General features: G+C 49.1%; 1 protein-coding gene across 3 annotated transcripts in view; it reads left to right on the top strand.

Annotated features, from left to right (window-relative positions):
* The first annotated feature begins 466 nt into the window (after window positions 1-466).
* The window catches only part of COLEC10 (collectin subfamily member 10), a 150,003-nt gene continuing 134,322 nt past the window's right edge, over window positions 467-16,147 (top strand). For 2 of the 3 annotated variants that reach the window (XM_073679827.1, XM_073679825.1), the window contains exon 1: window positions 593-621. In XM_073679827.1, coding sequence (XP_073535928.1) covers window positions 608-621 — 14 coding nt within the window. In that variant the 5' untranslated portion in view covers window positions 593-607. The other variant, XM_073679826.1, reaches the window with a different exon arrangement.

Raw genomic sequence — 16,147 nt, 5'->3', positions numbered from 1 at the left:
CCACTCCCTTAGACTGACAGGTCTCTCCCTACTGTATGAATGTATATGCAGATAGGTCTGTTAGTCTAAGGATTGGGGCAGGTGGAAGCAGCATGGAGGTTCTGCCTAGGACTAGTCATGTAAGACAACTAATCTCTTGCTGGCGTTATAAAGCTTGTTTTTTTCTGAGATGCTGCAGTACTTCAGAGTAAAGCACATATGGCTGAGCTAACTCTGTTAGTGTCTGATTTATACTTCCCGTTCCGACAGCTGCCTGTGACTATCTCATGCTGCACGTGCTTCGTGCAGCATAAATCTGATGACAGTTTCCCTTTAAATATAAATGGCTGCTTTGCTATTTCTTGGAAATAAAGCCACCTTACACATTAAGGTGCTGATATTTTCATAAAATGGCTAAACACTTTTTTCCCCAAGAAGAATAAATCGCTGCCAGACAATTTCTGCTTGTTTAACAAATGACTGTTCTGAGAAATGAAAAGAGTTCTTTTCCGACGTCTGGCAAGGAGAAAGATGTCAACATTGCATGGAGTAACAGGCTGAACTTCACTGCTGGAGCTGACAGCACACATCTTAATGTAAGTTTTGTAGAACTTCTCCAACTTTCGGAATGTTTCAAGATATGTAAGTATTGTCTCATCTGTGTTTTATAGAAGCTGCTTTACTACAAAGTCTCAGACCCTATGAATGCAAAAAAAAATAATAATCCAAAATTGCAGAATAAAACAAAACTGAGACCGCAGACTGTCAGGAGGGAAGGACTAATAAATACATGATGTTGCTGTTTAGGAAGAACGGTGAGAACTGAAGGAAAAGTTCCTATTATTCTGTGGATAATTCACCTATGTGATCAGGTAGTCGTCTGAGCCCTGGAGCCTGCACCACTCGGCAGAGGCGTTTTTCCTTTTCAGAAAACCCCAGTCCTCCTAATTTGCTCTTTACTTCTCGACCCTGTGTTACGGGTGTGTCAGGTGTGACAGGCGGTTGTTCTGGATCCAGCTGTAGAAGGTCATTGCGCTTGGCTCTGCAGGCACCTTCTTGACCTTTTCATCTCTGTAGTGTAGTGATATCCTTCTCCCTCTAGGACCTAGCAGTGACCTCCACCTTCTGCTGCTAATTGACACATCTTTGCTAGATGTTTAAATACCTTCAGTCTCTCCAGAGAGTTGCTGGAGAAATCTCTATGTTCATCTGTCCGGGCTTGAAGTACTAGTAGTCGGCTATCACTAGGGGCAGTCAGGGATTAGGTTTCCTGCTCGGCGATAGGGACGTTAGGGAAGTCAGGGTGACTGTCAGATCTGCCTAGGGGTCTCCACTCCCCCTTTCCCTACTGTTTGGGCTTCCTCCCCCTCTTCCCATTGTTGTGAACTTCGTCTTTCCTTCACCTTGCGTGACATTATCCCCGGCCGTGCACATATACATAAAAAAAAAAACTTGATACTTTTTTTTTTGTGTGTGTTTTTTTTTTGGTGTGCCCTCCCAGACAGGTTTTTGGGAGGTAGGGACACGTTTTTTGTATTCAAGGAAGCAGCGAGTGGGGATTTTGATCTCACTTTTGCAAAGAATCCTGGGCTTTTTCTTTGTCACAGGGTTCTACTTCTCTCCAGTCAGTAGAAGGGTTTTTCAGGGCTTTAGCCCTCATATATGATGATCCTGACCGAATTTCCTTGACTGAATCCAGGCTGCGTCGCCTTCAGCAGGGGAATCGGTCAGTGGAGACTTACAGCTCTGGATTCCGTAGGTGGGCAACCGATACTAAATGGAATGGCCCGGCTCTTAGAAGCCAATTTTGTCAGGGCCTTACAGAAAGGTTGAAAGATGCTTTGGCTGTGTAGAAACCCCACAGTCTGTGGAGGCTGCCATGTCATTGGCTATACATGTGGATAAATGCCTGCGGGATAGGTGTGTAAGACCACCTTCTCCTGAGACCTCTTTCCGGGGCAATGCCCCTTTGCTGGAGGGGGCGGTCTGGGGGTGAACCAGTACTTGTGGAGTTAGAGGAACACATGCAGTTAGGGAGTGCTTCTGCATCGTCTGTTTCCCCTGACATCCGCAAGAAAAAGGGCGTGTTTTTTTTATGGGAAGAAGGGACACTTTATTGGGGCCCGTCCCTCGATTCCTAAGTAAAAAGAGAAAAAGAGACTCGGTTAACCATTGGGAGTCTGGAATTGGATGATCAAGGGGTATGTTTGTCTTCAACCTGCAGTTCTCGGTTTGTCCTGATGGCAGAGGCGGCGCTAGAGAGCAGGACTGAAAACATTTCTGTGTTTATTGACAGTGGAGCTGGAGTCAGCATGGTTGATGCTGAGTTTGTGAGAACTCATGGGCTTGCTCTACTTTAGCTAAGCCCATTCCTATTTATGCCATCAACTCAGCACCACTTGCACAGAAAGCTTTGACTCAGATTGGACATAGTATAAGACTGAAGGTGGGACCTTTTCATTATGAGGTAATTCTTTGTTATGTTCTGGAGGGTCTTCTCACTCCAATTGTACTGGGTTTACCCTGGTTGATGAAACATAATCCCGTAGTGAATTGACAATTTAGAGAGATTGTTGAGTGGGGAGATTGCTGCCAAGAGAACTGCTTAAACATTTCCCTTTCTGCGGTTTCTACAGAGACCTTACCTGCGTTTTTGTCTGGTTTTGAGAACGTATTTTCTGAGAAGGGGTGTCAGGATTTGCCTCCTCATCGTGCATATGACTGTTCTATTAACCTGACCCTCGGAGCTAAATTACCAAAGTCCAGACTGCACAATCTTTCTGGCCCTGAGAGACAAGCCATGAAGGATTTTATTGCTGATAGTCTGGAGAAGCGACATATCAGACCTTCATCGTCGCCCATGGCGGTAGGGTTCTTCTTCATGAAGAAAGATGGCTGTCTCTGTCCCTGTTTAGATTTCCAGGAATTGAATCTAATTACCATCCGAGATCTATACCCTCTTCCTCTGATTCCATATTTATTCAACCAGGTTGTGGGAGCTACGGTGTTCTCCAAGTTGGATTTAAGGGGGGCCTACAACCTGGTTAGAATCAGAGAAGGGGATGAATTGAAAACGGCATTCAATACCCCTGAGGGACATTTCGAGAGTCTGGTTATGCCTTTCGGTCTGACCAATGCACCTGTGCAACTGTGATATTCCAGCATTTCATAAATGATATTTTCCATCGTTTGGTGGGGAGGTTTGTGGTAGTCTATCTGGACGATATTTTGGTTTATTCACCTGATTTTGAGACACGTCGGTGGAATGTTAAACAGGTGCTTCAGATATTAAGGGATAACAAACTATATGCCAAATTAGAGAAATATGTTTTCGCTGTTCAGGAGGTGCAGTTTTTGGGGTACTTGTTGCCATCTTCAGGTTTTCAGATGGATCCGCAGAAGGTCCGTGCTGTTCTTGATTGGGAACGTCCCGAGACCCTGAAAGTATTATAGCTCTTTCTGGGTTTTATTCATTTTTACCAGAAATGTAGTCAAAATTATTCAGTAATTGTGAAACCCCTTACTGACATGACAAGGAAGGGGTCTGATTTTTCTAAATGGTCAAATGCCGCCCAACAAGCTTTTTCCTCCCTTAAGAGTTGTTTTGCCACTGCACCTATACTCAGTCAACCTGATGTTTCTCAATCTTTTATCATAGAAGTTTATGCATCAGAGGTGGAGGTTGGGGCTGTGTTGTCTCAGGGTCCGTCCCCTGGTAAATGGCGTCCATGTGCTTTCTTTTCCAAAAAATTATCGTCGGTTGAGAGAAGTTATGACATGGGTAATAGGGAGCTTTTGGGGATTAAATTGGCTTTCAAAGAATGGTGACATTGGTAGGAGGTGGCTGTCCATCCTATTGTTGTTAACACTGACCATAAGAACTTGTCATATCTTCAGTCTGCTAAACGTCTCAACCCTAGGCAAGCTTGGTGGTCCCTGTTACTTACTATGTTCAATTTTGTTGTCCCTTTCTGTCCAAGGGTTAAAAACATCAAGGCTGATGGTTTGTCCCGGAGCTTCACTGGTGCTGGTGACCATGAGAACCCTGCCCCAATTTTGCAGAAGGGCATAATCATTTCGGCATTGTACCCTGACCTGGAGGGTGAGGTGTTGGAGGCTCAGGGGGACGCTCCTGCCTCCTGCCCTTCAGGGAGATTATTTATACCATCAAATTTGCACCATAAAGTAATAAGGGAACATCATAATTTGGTGTTTGCTGGGCATCCAGGTGGTAAGGCAACTGCGGACCTCCTTTCTCGTCGTTTTTGGTGTCCGGGGTTGCATCAGGATGTGGTTGAACAGGTGGCTGCTTGCAGTATTTGCGCACGTTCTGAAGTATCACATACCTTTCCGTCTGGTCCTCTTCTTCCACTGCCTATTCCTGGCAGGCCATGGACACATCTTGAGAAACCTGGTCCTGAGTGTCTGGAGGCCACTCGTAGAAGGATGGGGGGGTACTGTCACGAGTGTGTCAGGTGTGACAGACAGTCGTTCTGGATCCAGCTGTAGAAGGTCATTGCGCTTGGCTCTGCTGCCACCTTCTTGACCTTTTCCGCTACATACTGTAGTGATATCCTTCTCCCTCTAGGACCTAGCAGTGACCTTCACCTTCTGCTGCTAATTAACACACGCTTGCTGGATGTTTAAATACCTTCAGTCTCTCCAGAGAGTCACCGGTGAAAGCTCTATGTTCCTCTGTCCAGGCTTGAAGTACTAGTAGTTGGCTAGTGTCTTCTTGGAGCTCCCTTGGAGGACAGTTGGCGTGATCTCTGGTGTCTGCTCAAGCTAAGTGTTTTCCCCTGTCTGTTTACCTGTTTGTCTTTAGTTGCAGTGGGGGCTGACTAGTGCTCACCCCATCCCCTCCCTTCCTAGGGCCTATTGCTAGGGGCAGTCAGGGATTAGGTTTCCTGCTCTGCGATAGGTGTGGAACCTATTTAGAGACATTAGGGGAGTCAGATCTGCCTAGGGGTCTCCACTCCCCCTTTCCCTATTGTTTGGGCTTCCTCCTCTCTTCCCATCGTTGTGCACTTAGTCTTTTTCTCACCTTGCGTGACACCCTGGGTCTGGCTCTGAGTCTCCACCGCTGCTCCCGGTGTCTGTTATTGTCTGCAGCTCTGATGTCATGCCAACAGCGCTGCAGTCAATCAGTAAACTCAAAATATGTAGCGATAAAGGTGGTACCCAATATTACAATATAATTAGCAAAAGATAAAACAATGTCTCTTTATTATACCTTATTTAAAACAGCTGGATGCTGGACAATACTAGACACAAAGCATGTAAAAAGACTCACACAGTGTACTGAATGAAGAAATGATCACAAATGTTAGGTCAGCCTAATTGAGACTTGACCTGACTAAACCTAATGGTATAATGTGGTGGAACCCCTAACAATATAAGGTCCTCCAGGCAAATATGTGTCTCACCAATGGTCATAAGGACCCATACAATGTGAAAATCATGTGACACATACACTACCACAAATTATAGAAGACAGTACACATAGACCGACGCACTAAATGCGTGATAATAGCAGATAATTATTAGAGTATGATAGTGGATATTGATTAGGCAATGTCATATACCACTCGGACCATACAGATCTACCATCTCTAATTGTACCAGAAAATAGACCAGTGCACATTGAAGGCTACCTGGTCATATAGTCACAGAAATATAACTGAGTCAATGGGTACAGCTACCTCTCATAGACTCTGTACATCCACACAATCACTAGATTTGAGAAAAAATAGGAAACACTCATAGCTCAATAGAAAGAAACCACGACTTAGCTTTCCAGTATTATTAGCAGTGCTCCAGTATTAAAGGCGGGCTCCCGACGCGTTTCTCCTTCATCATCAGGGGAGTGCATAGCCCATTCATAGCCCAATGTTCTGCACCATTACAGAGGTACATATGCTGAGAAGAGATTGTCTCTGTGTCTTTTATAAATGCCACACGCTGACCGCCGGCGTGCGGCATGCTTCCGGGTTGTAATGTGTCAGCTGGGTGATGCACATCCTGCCGGATACATACTCACATCCGGCTCTTGCAGCGCACCGTGGAACGCATAGTACTGCGCATGCGCGAGCATGGATCCCACAGTCATCTCATACGCACGCTCACCCGCTCAGGTGAGAGGCAGCTATACCTCCAAGCAATCCGCCATGGAGACAGCTCCAGCTCCAAACATAAACCGCATTAGAAGAACCGCCTTATAAAACAGTACTAATGCCAATGTAGATGATCATGCCCGCCCACATGGGCCTGTCAAAATGATCATAAACCACAGGGAAGAGGTCAGTTCCTGGACATAATAAATAGACATCCAACATACCAGACCAAAAAGGCGCGGAAAAAACATATAGAGGCCAAGGAGGTCGGTCTCATCAGATACAGAAGATAGTACTACAGATATACGATTAGATGGTATGCTAGGGTCCCTGAACTCGCATGTCGTGCTTAAAATCTGACTAAAAAAGGTGGGAAAGGACATGGTGAGGGATGAGTGGGAAGGGGACAGAGAGAGGAACTATTGCTGGTTCTACGGACTGAGCCCTCTCTAAGCTGGTCCCTACCTACCGTGGAGGTTGGCACCCTAGGGGGACTGCGCAAATGGCGCCCCCACTCAACGGCGGCTATCCCTCACTAACTGGGTCCCTGTGCTGACCCTATTATAGAAAAGACGTGAAGGAAAGTTGTTCATTAAGGCCATGAGGCTGCATAGTTCTCAACCAAAAGATCCATTTACATTCCATCTGTAGGATATTTTGATCCCAATTCCCACGTCTGGCTGGAGGCTAGACTCTATCAATGCCTACAAATCGCATACAGTCTGGGTTACCACTATGAACATTGTTAACATGGTTGGCAACTGGAGTATCCATTTTATTGATAATGTCTCGTATGTGTTCCCTAATCCTCCTCCTGAACTTTCCCACATATTCGACACCACAGTCACACGTGGCCTTATAGACCACCCCAGCAGTGCGGCAGTTGATGAACTGTTGGATGGTATAGTATTTACCCGTCACACTACTGCTGAAGCCCTTGGTCTGTGCCACCGATACACAGGCACTGCAATGACAACACTTGAAGCACCCCGTGACTTGGGTGCCTAACCAAGATGGATATGAATTGTCTATAAAATTGCTGTGGACCAATCTATCCTTTAAGGACCTCCCCCTGCGATAGGTGACCTGTGGAAAGGCCCCAACTGTATCCTTGATGTCTGCATACATTAATAACACTGGCCAGTGGCGTTTAAGGATCTCCCTAACCCCGTTAGCTCCATTGGAGTAGGTAGTAATGAAACGGGTTAGGTTCAATTCATTATTGTTGACCCTGAGGATGAGTAGATCCCTGCGTTCTTTTTGATGGAATTCTTATAGGCCTCAATTAGGAGTTTCTCGATAAACCGTTCATGTAAATCATCAACTTGTGCTTTAAACGTGCCGATGTCAGAACAGTTTCTGCGAATCCTTAGGTATTGCCTCTTAGGGATACCTTTTTTCAGTGGGCCTGGGTGTCCACTCTCCCACCTCAGTAAGGAGTTAGGGGTTGTGGGTTTCCGGTAATTGCTCGTAGTCAATTCACCATTTTCACCTTTACGGATGCAAACATCAAGAAATGGTAGAACAGCATTGTTGCATTCATGCGTGAAATGTAAGCCAATGTTATTAGTGTTGAGCTGTTTAACAAAATCACTAAAAAGGGCCTCAGGTCCCTTCGACACCACGAAGATGTCATCAATATAACGTAACCAAATGATCACCCTATCACATAGGGGAACCGGAGGCTCGCTAAAGACCATCGTTTCCTCCCACCAGCCCAGGAGCAAATTAGCATACGAAGGGGCGCAGGGACACCCCATCGCTGTGCCCCTGAGCTGGTGGAAGTGACGCGCCCCCTGGGCCATATTCTTTAGGGGGAATATCCGGAGCCGGATCAGATGGGAGTTGTAGTCTTCCGAGTGGCTGTGACCCGGTCCGTGCCCAGGGTGTCAAACTCAGTTGTATGTGGCAGTCCTACAGATGTTAATAAGTTCTTAATGTCGACTACGCCACCCGTTGTATTGCGGTCACTATGGCCGCCGCTGCAGCAGGGTCCGCTGAGGCTGATGGTGTAGGTGCAGCTTTTGATGGTATAACCCCCAACGGGTGGGGTATAGCCTCAGGGGGTCAGGTGCAGAGGATGGGGGTTGTGGTGGTGCAGCATAGATGTTAAAGGAAGACAGAGTCGGGTTATGCAGTTAAGGTTATTTACTCACTGCTGATGTTCCGGTCACTCCAGCTTCAAGTGACCTCCCGAGCCGTGCTGCATCCACCAGGTCCTGGATCCAGCCAACCCCCAAGCGAGTCCGGAGCGTGACCCTGAGCTCTCCTTCTGTCCTTTCTCTGGCCGTCCCCACTAGTGATCCACCCAGGTCCAGCTCCCTCGGGCCTTCTGTTGGGAGACCCTTGGCCTTGGGTTCCCTGACCCTCCACGTAGTATGCCTTCGGGGTGGATGTGGTGGGTGGCCGTGGCAGACGCTGCCCACGGCCTCCGGTCTCTGGCTGGGGTGTGTTTTTGCCCCCACCAGCTTGGGTTCCGGTACCCTGATGCCGACTCTTCACCCGTGGATTGGATTTGGGGTCTCAGAGTCCTCTCTTCTGTTTCCCCCTCTGGGTCTCTCTTGCTTTCTCCTCTCTCTCTCTCTGGGGCTGCTCTGCTCCTCTGCTTCTTACTCTGACAGACTGACCTGCCTGCAAAGACTGACTGACCCTGTTCTTAGTTGGTGCCCACCTTATATACACCCTCTATGTGTGAGCTCAGGTGACCAGCACCCAATGAGCTCCTATCTTTACCCAGGCTGCTCCCCCTATCTGCCCCTACACTACTTGGGATGTACCACCCCCCTCCCACTCCAGCCAGGAACAGACTCGGTCGTACCTGCACATTTCCAAGTGGGAGTACCGTCGGCCTGCTCCTCGGAAATGGGATGTATGTAGTGCATGCAGCCTACCGAGCTCAGTTCCACACTCCATCCTTACCCGGGAGTGGAATATCACACCTCTGGGTTGAGGTGCAATACCCCTGTAGCAGCCGAATCCTCAGGGTGCTACATTCCCCCCTGGTAAATCACAGCACGTCCTCGGGCTGTAAGACATAACACCAAAAACATACAAATTTTTGCATAAACATATAAAACATATAAAACATTATATATATATATATCAATATAAAACATTCTCGTCGCCTCTGGCTCCTCCTCCGGTCACTGTGCAACGTGTGACCGGGTAAAGTGCGACAGACTCTCTGGAAAACTGGTTTTCCTATAAAACCGGTAGGGGGCGCTTTAGGACGCGCAACTATATACAAGGATATGGCCGTTCTCAGTCCTCGGCCAGGTATTAGGGAGGAATGACCGCTCTCAGTCCTCGGTCAGTGGGATTAAGGGAAATACGGGTAACAGTTCACACATGCTGGTCCCAACGGGGACTATATTAGCAACAGCAACAGTTTCAGTTTCAGTTTCAGTTCACGGTTTCAGTTTCAGTTTACGGTGCCCCAACGGGCAACTATATACAGCTTCTGCTTCGCTGTCCTTAGCGACGGCGTCCTCCTGCTCTTGCTTTATGGTTACCTTTGGCTTCAGACCCGTCCGGGTCCTCTTGCTCTTCCTCCTCACACCGCAGCTCTTCCTCCGTCAGGCGATGCACATGGAGGGCGTAGGGACCTTTGGCACACTTGTGCCGGGTGAAGGTGACCTCGTCCCCGATGTAAAGGTCACGACCTCTGTGTCCCTCCGGTAGGTGGGACTCAACGTCTCTCCTGGTTACGAAGACGTCGCCTAGGGTGTGGTGGTCTCGGATGAAGCCCCACCCATGCTGCAGGTTAAATTTTATCACAGTCCCGGTGGTGCGGGGACTATGCGCTGCACGGGGGTCTCTCCTGGCCCGGCTCTTCTGCTCCGCGCTCTTTACTTGAGCTTGCTGTTCCCGGACCCGCCTCTCTCTCCGCTCCCTCTCGAAGACCTCGAGCTGTTGGCGGCAGCACTCAGCACGCTCCGCTGCAGCTGCCCGAGTCTCTTGAGTGAATCCCATAAGATCTTCTCCGGTGGGGTCCCACTCAAACTGTGCTTCCGCTAGCGGGGGCGAGATCCTCTTTACGGGCTTTGGAGCCGGGATCAGGGGTTCATCCAGGGGTCTCTCTCTCCGGAGTCGGGGATGGTGGAACTCCGGTGGCCATATAAATGGCTGCCCATCCGGGCACGTATGCTGGGCGTACAGGTCCTCTCCCAGATGCGGCACTCTTGGTCTTATGGGCGCGGTGGTGTTAGCGCCCGGGTTGCCCGGGCCTTGCGGCCAGGCCTGGGGTATCTGGAAGGTAAAGGGCACCGTAAGGACGGCGGCGCCCTGGGCTACTTGGCCCTGCGACCAGGCCGGGGGCTCCGCGGAGGTAGGGGGCGCTGTTGGTATTGCGGCGCCCGGGGGTACTAGGCCTTGCGACCAGGCTGGTGGTACTTCCTGCTTGGTCACGCTCGGGGTCGAGGCGTGTGACGTCACAGGGGTCGCGGCTCCCGTTTGAGGCCTAGTCTGCGGCGGTGACGTTGCAGCGACGGGCACGGCAGGATAGACTTCGGGCTCTGCGACGGGGAGCTGGGGCAGGTACGCGGTTTCCTGGTCTGGGGTATAGACGTCCCCTTTACCTGCCTCCACTCGTTCGGCTCCCTTCTCGGCGCCGTCTCCGGCCTTCAGTCCTCCCGCGTCATCCTCAGAGGCGGTCTGTCTCCTCGTCTCGGGTGGCGTGCTCCGCTCACAGGTCTCGGTCTGCTGGGCCATCTCACGGCTCCACTCCGCCAACGTCTCTCGCTGCACCCGGGCCATCCTCCTTGCGAGGCCCTCCAGAGCGGTCTGTGCACACTCCCGGTCTCGGGGGAGCTGTGCTAGGACCTCCACTAGGCCTAGTGGGGTCGTTGTTTCCAGCAGGCTCCTGACCAACGGGTCGGTGCTGCTCTGCTCTCCTACAGTCGTCTCCAGCAGGCTCCTGGCCAGCGGGCCGGTGCTGCTCTGCTTTCTCGCCATCTCCGGGTAAGCTCCTCCGATACTCTTCTCCAGGCTTCTTGCCTCCGGGTGCGCTCGCTCTAGACTACTCCAGGCGGCACCCATCTTTGTTCTCTCCTTTCGTCTCCTCCCCCCTCGAGGGCGGTCCCGGGGCCACTTGGTGACTGTCAGCTCCAGGGGCAGTTCTTTCACGCTGACAGACACCTCTAGCATCACAGTCTCTGTTGGTGGGGGCGGTTTCCACTTTTGGCGCCATTTTCGGTCCTGGCCCACGATGGGAGGTGGCCTCTCGCCACCCTCTGGCACGCCCATAATGGCGTCCGCTCTTCCAAGGCGGGAAACCTTTGGAAATGGCGGGAACCGCTTCCCAGTGGCGGGAAACTCTGCAGATGGCGGGAAAACGCTGTTAATGGCGGACAACCGGCGGGAATCGACTGGTGATGGGGTCCGATGGCGGGGACCCTCCGGAACCGGCAGGAGACTTCTTTTTGAGGTAAACTTGTTCTTTTCTTCAGGCACGCAGTACCCGGGTGTTGCGTGCACGTAATCCTGCCGACTACGCCAAAGTTGACGCGCCCCCTGGGCCATATTCTTTAGGGGGAATATCCGGAGCCGGATCAGATGGGAGTTGTAGTCTTCCGAGTGGCTGTGACCCGGTCCGTGCCCAGGGTGTCAAACTCAGTTGTATGTGGCAGTCCTACAGATGTTAATAAGTTCTTAATGTCGACTACGCCACCCGTTGTATTGCGGTCACTATGGCCGCCGCTGCAGCAGGGTCCGCTGAGGCTGATGGTGTAGGTGCAGCTTTTGATGGTATAACCCCCAACGGGTGGGGTATAGCCTCAGGGGGTCAGGTGCAGAGGATGGGGGTTGTGGTGGTGCAGCATAGATGTTAAAGGAAGACAGAGTCGGGTTATGCAGTTAAGGGTATTTACTCACTGCTGATGTTCCGGTCACTCCAGCTTCAAGTGACCTCCCGAGCCGTGCTGCATCCACCAGGTCCTGGATCCAGCCAACCCCCAAGCGAGTCCGGAGCGTGACCCTGAGCTCTCCTTCTGTCCTTTCTCTGGCCGTCCCCACTAGTGATCCACCCAGGTCCAGCTCCCTCGGGCCTTCTGTTGGGAGACCCTTGGCCTTGGGTTCCCTGACCCTCCACGTGGTATGCCTTCGGGGTGGATGTGGTGGGTGGCCGTGGCAGACGCTGCCCACGGCCTCCGGTCTCTGGCTGGGGTGTGTTTTTGCCCCCACCAGCTTGGGTTCCGGTACCCTGATGCCGACTCTTCACCCGTGGATTGGATTTGGGGTCTCAGAGTCCTCTCTTCTGTTTCCCCCTCTGGGTCTCTCTTGCTTTCTCCTCTCTCTCTCTCTGGGGCTGCTCTGCTCCTCTGCTTCTTACTCTGACAGACTGACCTGCCTGCAAAGACTGACTGACCCTGTTCTTAGTTGGTGCCCACCTTATATACACCCTCTATGTGTGAGCTCAGGTGACCAGCACCCAATGAGCTCCTATCTTTACCCAGGCTGCTCCCCCTATCTGCCCCTACACTACTTGGGATGTACCACCCCCCTCCCACTCCAGCCAGGAACAGACTCGGTCGTACCTGCACATTTCCAAGTGGGAGTACCGTCGGCCTGCTCCTCGGAAATGGGATGTATGTAGTGCATGCAGCCTACCGAGCTCAGTTCCACACTCCATCCTTACCCGGGAGTGGAATATCACACCTCTGGGTTGAGGTGCAATACCCCTGTAGCAGCCGAATCCTCAGGGTGCTACAGAAGTACTTATTGTAAAATAGAAAAAAATTGTTCTTCAGACAAAACTCCAGTGATTGTAAAATAAACCTGTTATGTATGGTGAACTGACAACCTCTCGTACTCAGATAGTGGTCCATGGCCCGAAGACCCTTGTCATGTGGAATTGATGTGTACAGTGCCTCCACATCTATACTGCCTAGAATCATATCAGGCTCTAGACAAATACCATCCAACTTGCCCAGTAGATCTGTAGTGTCACGGACATGCGAGCTCAAGGACCCTACAAATGGTTTTAATTTCTGGTCCAAGTAAATCCCCAGGTTCTGTGTTAAACTGTTAGTGCCTGCAACGATAGGTCTGCCATTAAGTGGGTCGAGTCCCTTGTGCACCTTAGGGAGACAGTAAAAAGTGGCCATGGTGGGGTGTGTGGGTCAGAGGAAGTCTCTCTCCTTCCTGTCAATTACACCATTATGCACTCCCTCCTCAATGAGACACTTAAGTTCCTTCAAGAGACCAACCGTGGGATTTCCCGCCACAACTTCATAACTGGTACGATCTCTAAGCAGGGTCATGCAAGTCTCTTTATAGGACGAGGAATCCATGATAACGATATTACTGCCCTTGTCAGATGGTTTAATCGTGATGGTACGATCATTCTCAAGATTACAGAGACACTGCATCTCCTGTTTTGTGAGATTGTGTATACCCATGAGCTTAGACTGGGATAATTCCAAAATGTCCCTGGTGACCAAATTAAGGAAAACATCTATGGACCCAGGGTCCCCTGATTGCGGAGGCATGTTTTTGCTCTTATTCTTAAGTGATGTAAATGGGCCATCCCCGTTACTATTAGGATCGGTGTCTCCCAAATGAAAAAGGAAACGTACATCCTCAAGAAGGTTCTCCGCAATACCAAGTTCCATACATGATCTTTTATCCTCCCTACTGAAATGTTTCTTTCACCTTAACTTACGAATGAAAAGGTGGAGGTCCTTGATGGTCTCAAAGCAATTAAAATCAGTGGTGGGGACAAAGGACAATCCCTTGCTCAGAACACACATCTCCAGATTATTAAGTGGTCTCGAAGATAAGTTAATAATGCGTGATTCTCGTGAGGAGGAGGTGCTCACTGTAGAGATAGACTGGTGAATGACAGGTGGAGCAGGAGTCACTAATTTTCCCACTGACTCAGAGGAGCTGTGGTTCAGATACCTCCGTTCAAATTTAGACGATTTCTCAATGGGTAATTGTACTCTAAAAAAGTGTCTCTTTGGGGAGATCTTCTCCCACCCCCTCTATTCCCCCGATGGGCACTCCTTCTTCCACGGTAGGTAGGGACCAGCTTAGAGAGGGCTCAGTCCGTAGAACCAGCAATAGTTCCTCTCTCTGTCCCCTTCCCACTCATCCCTCACCATGTCCTTTCCCACCTTTTTTAAGCACGACATGTGAGTTCAGGGACCCTAGCATACCATCTAATCATATATCTGTAGCATCTTCTGTATCTCATGAGACCGACCTCCTTGGCCTCTATATGTTTTTTCCGCGCCTTTTTGGTCTGGTATGTTGGATGTCTATTTATCATGTTCAGGAACTGACCTCTTCCCTGTGGTTTATGATCATCTTGACAGGCCCATGTGGGTGGCCATGATCATCTACATTGGCATTAGTACTGTCTTATAAGGCGGTTCTTCTAATGCTGTTTATGTTTGGGGCTGGAGCTGTCTCCATGGCGGATTGCTTGGAGCTATAGCTGCCTCTCACCTGAGCGAGTGAGCGTGCGTACGAGATGACTGTGGGATCCATGCTCGCGCATGCGCAGTACTATGCGTTCCACGGTGCGCTGCAAGAGCCGGATGTGAGTATGTATCCGGCAGGATGTGCATCACCCAGCTGACACATTACAACCCGGAAGCATGCCGCACGCCGGCGGTCAGCGTGTGGCATTTATAAAAGACACAGAGACAATCTCTTCTCAGCATATGTACCTCTGTAATGGTGCAGAACATTGGGCTATGAATGGGCTATGCACTCCCCTGATGATGAAGGAGAAACGCGTCGGGAGCCCGCCTTTAATACTGGAGCACTGCTAATAATACTGGAAAGCTAAGTCGTGGTTTCTTTCTATTGAGCTATGAGTGTTTCCTATTTTTTCTCAAATCTAGTGATTGTGTGGATGTACAGAGTCTATGAGAGGTAGCTGTACCCATTGACTCAGTTATATTTCTGTGACTATATGACCAGGTAGCCTTCAATGTGCACTGGTCTATTTTCTGGTACAATTAGAGATGGTAGATCTGTATGGTCCGAGTGGTATATGACATTGCCTAATCAATATCCACTATCATACTCTAATAATTATCTGCTATTATCACGCATTTAGTGCGTCGGTCTATGTGTACTGTCTTCTATAATTTGTGGTAGTGTATGTGTCACATGATTTTCACATTGTATGGGTCCTTATGACCATTGGTGAGACACATATTTGCCTGGAGGACCTTATATTGTTAGGGGTTCCACCACATTATACCATTAGGTTTAGTCAGGTCAAGTCTCAATTAGGCTGACCTAACATTTGTGATCATTTCTTCATTCAGTACACTGTGTGAGTCTTTTTACATGCTTTGTGTCTAGTATTGTCCAGCATCCAGCTGTTTTAAATAAGGTTATAATAAAGAGACATTGTTTTATCTTTTGCTAATTATAATCAGTAAACTCAGCGGCTCCTACGGTCTGCTCAGGCACAGCCGATGAGCTCAGTTATTGGCTGCTACGCTGTCGACGTAACATCAGCTTTGTAGACAGTTACAGACGCTGGGAGCAGCAGTAGAGATGTGGGAGAAAAATTGCCTTTTTTTAAATTAAAAGTCAATAAATAGTTAAACACAAGTATATAATTTTTTGTCTGAGCTCCTCTCAGGGGTTCATGAATGAGCTGAAAGGAACTGAAAAGAAGTAAGTTGCAAATTGTAAAATCCCATCAGAAAGAACTCACTGACAGATTTTCAGTTAACTCATTCCGCTGCCAGCAATAGACAGGGCAACACAGAGGCTAAAAAATGCAAAGGTTGCAATTTTTCTTTAATGAAACCAAATTCCAAAAATGATCCTTAGGCCACGGCTCCACTATCAGTATTCGGTCAGTATTTTTTCTCAGGAATGGGTGATAAATGCAGAATTGGTGACTTGTTTCTATTATAACTTTTCTCTGATTGTTCCCCACCTGGTTTTGACTCCCAATCCTGAGAAAAAATACTGACTGAATACTGACCAAATACTGATAGTGGGGCCGTGACCTTAGCCAAATATACATGCATTTAGGTAAAAAGAATTGCCTCGAAGGTGTCCACTCCATTTCCTTTAACTTGGAC

This window comes from Phyllobates terribilis, unplaced genomic scaffold, assembly GCF_046119375.1.
Source record: "Phyllobates terribilis strain yellow unplaced genomic scaffold, ASM4611937v1 Scaffold_4__5_contigs__length_816908805, whole genome shotgun sequence".
Classification (NCBI taxonomy): Eukaryota; Metazoa; Chordata; class Amphibia; order Anura; family Dendrobatidae; genus Phyllobates; species Phyllobates terribilis.
Note: the sequence above shows the minus strand (reverse complement) of the source record. Positions and strands in the feature narration are given on the sequence as shown.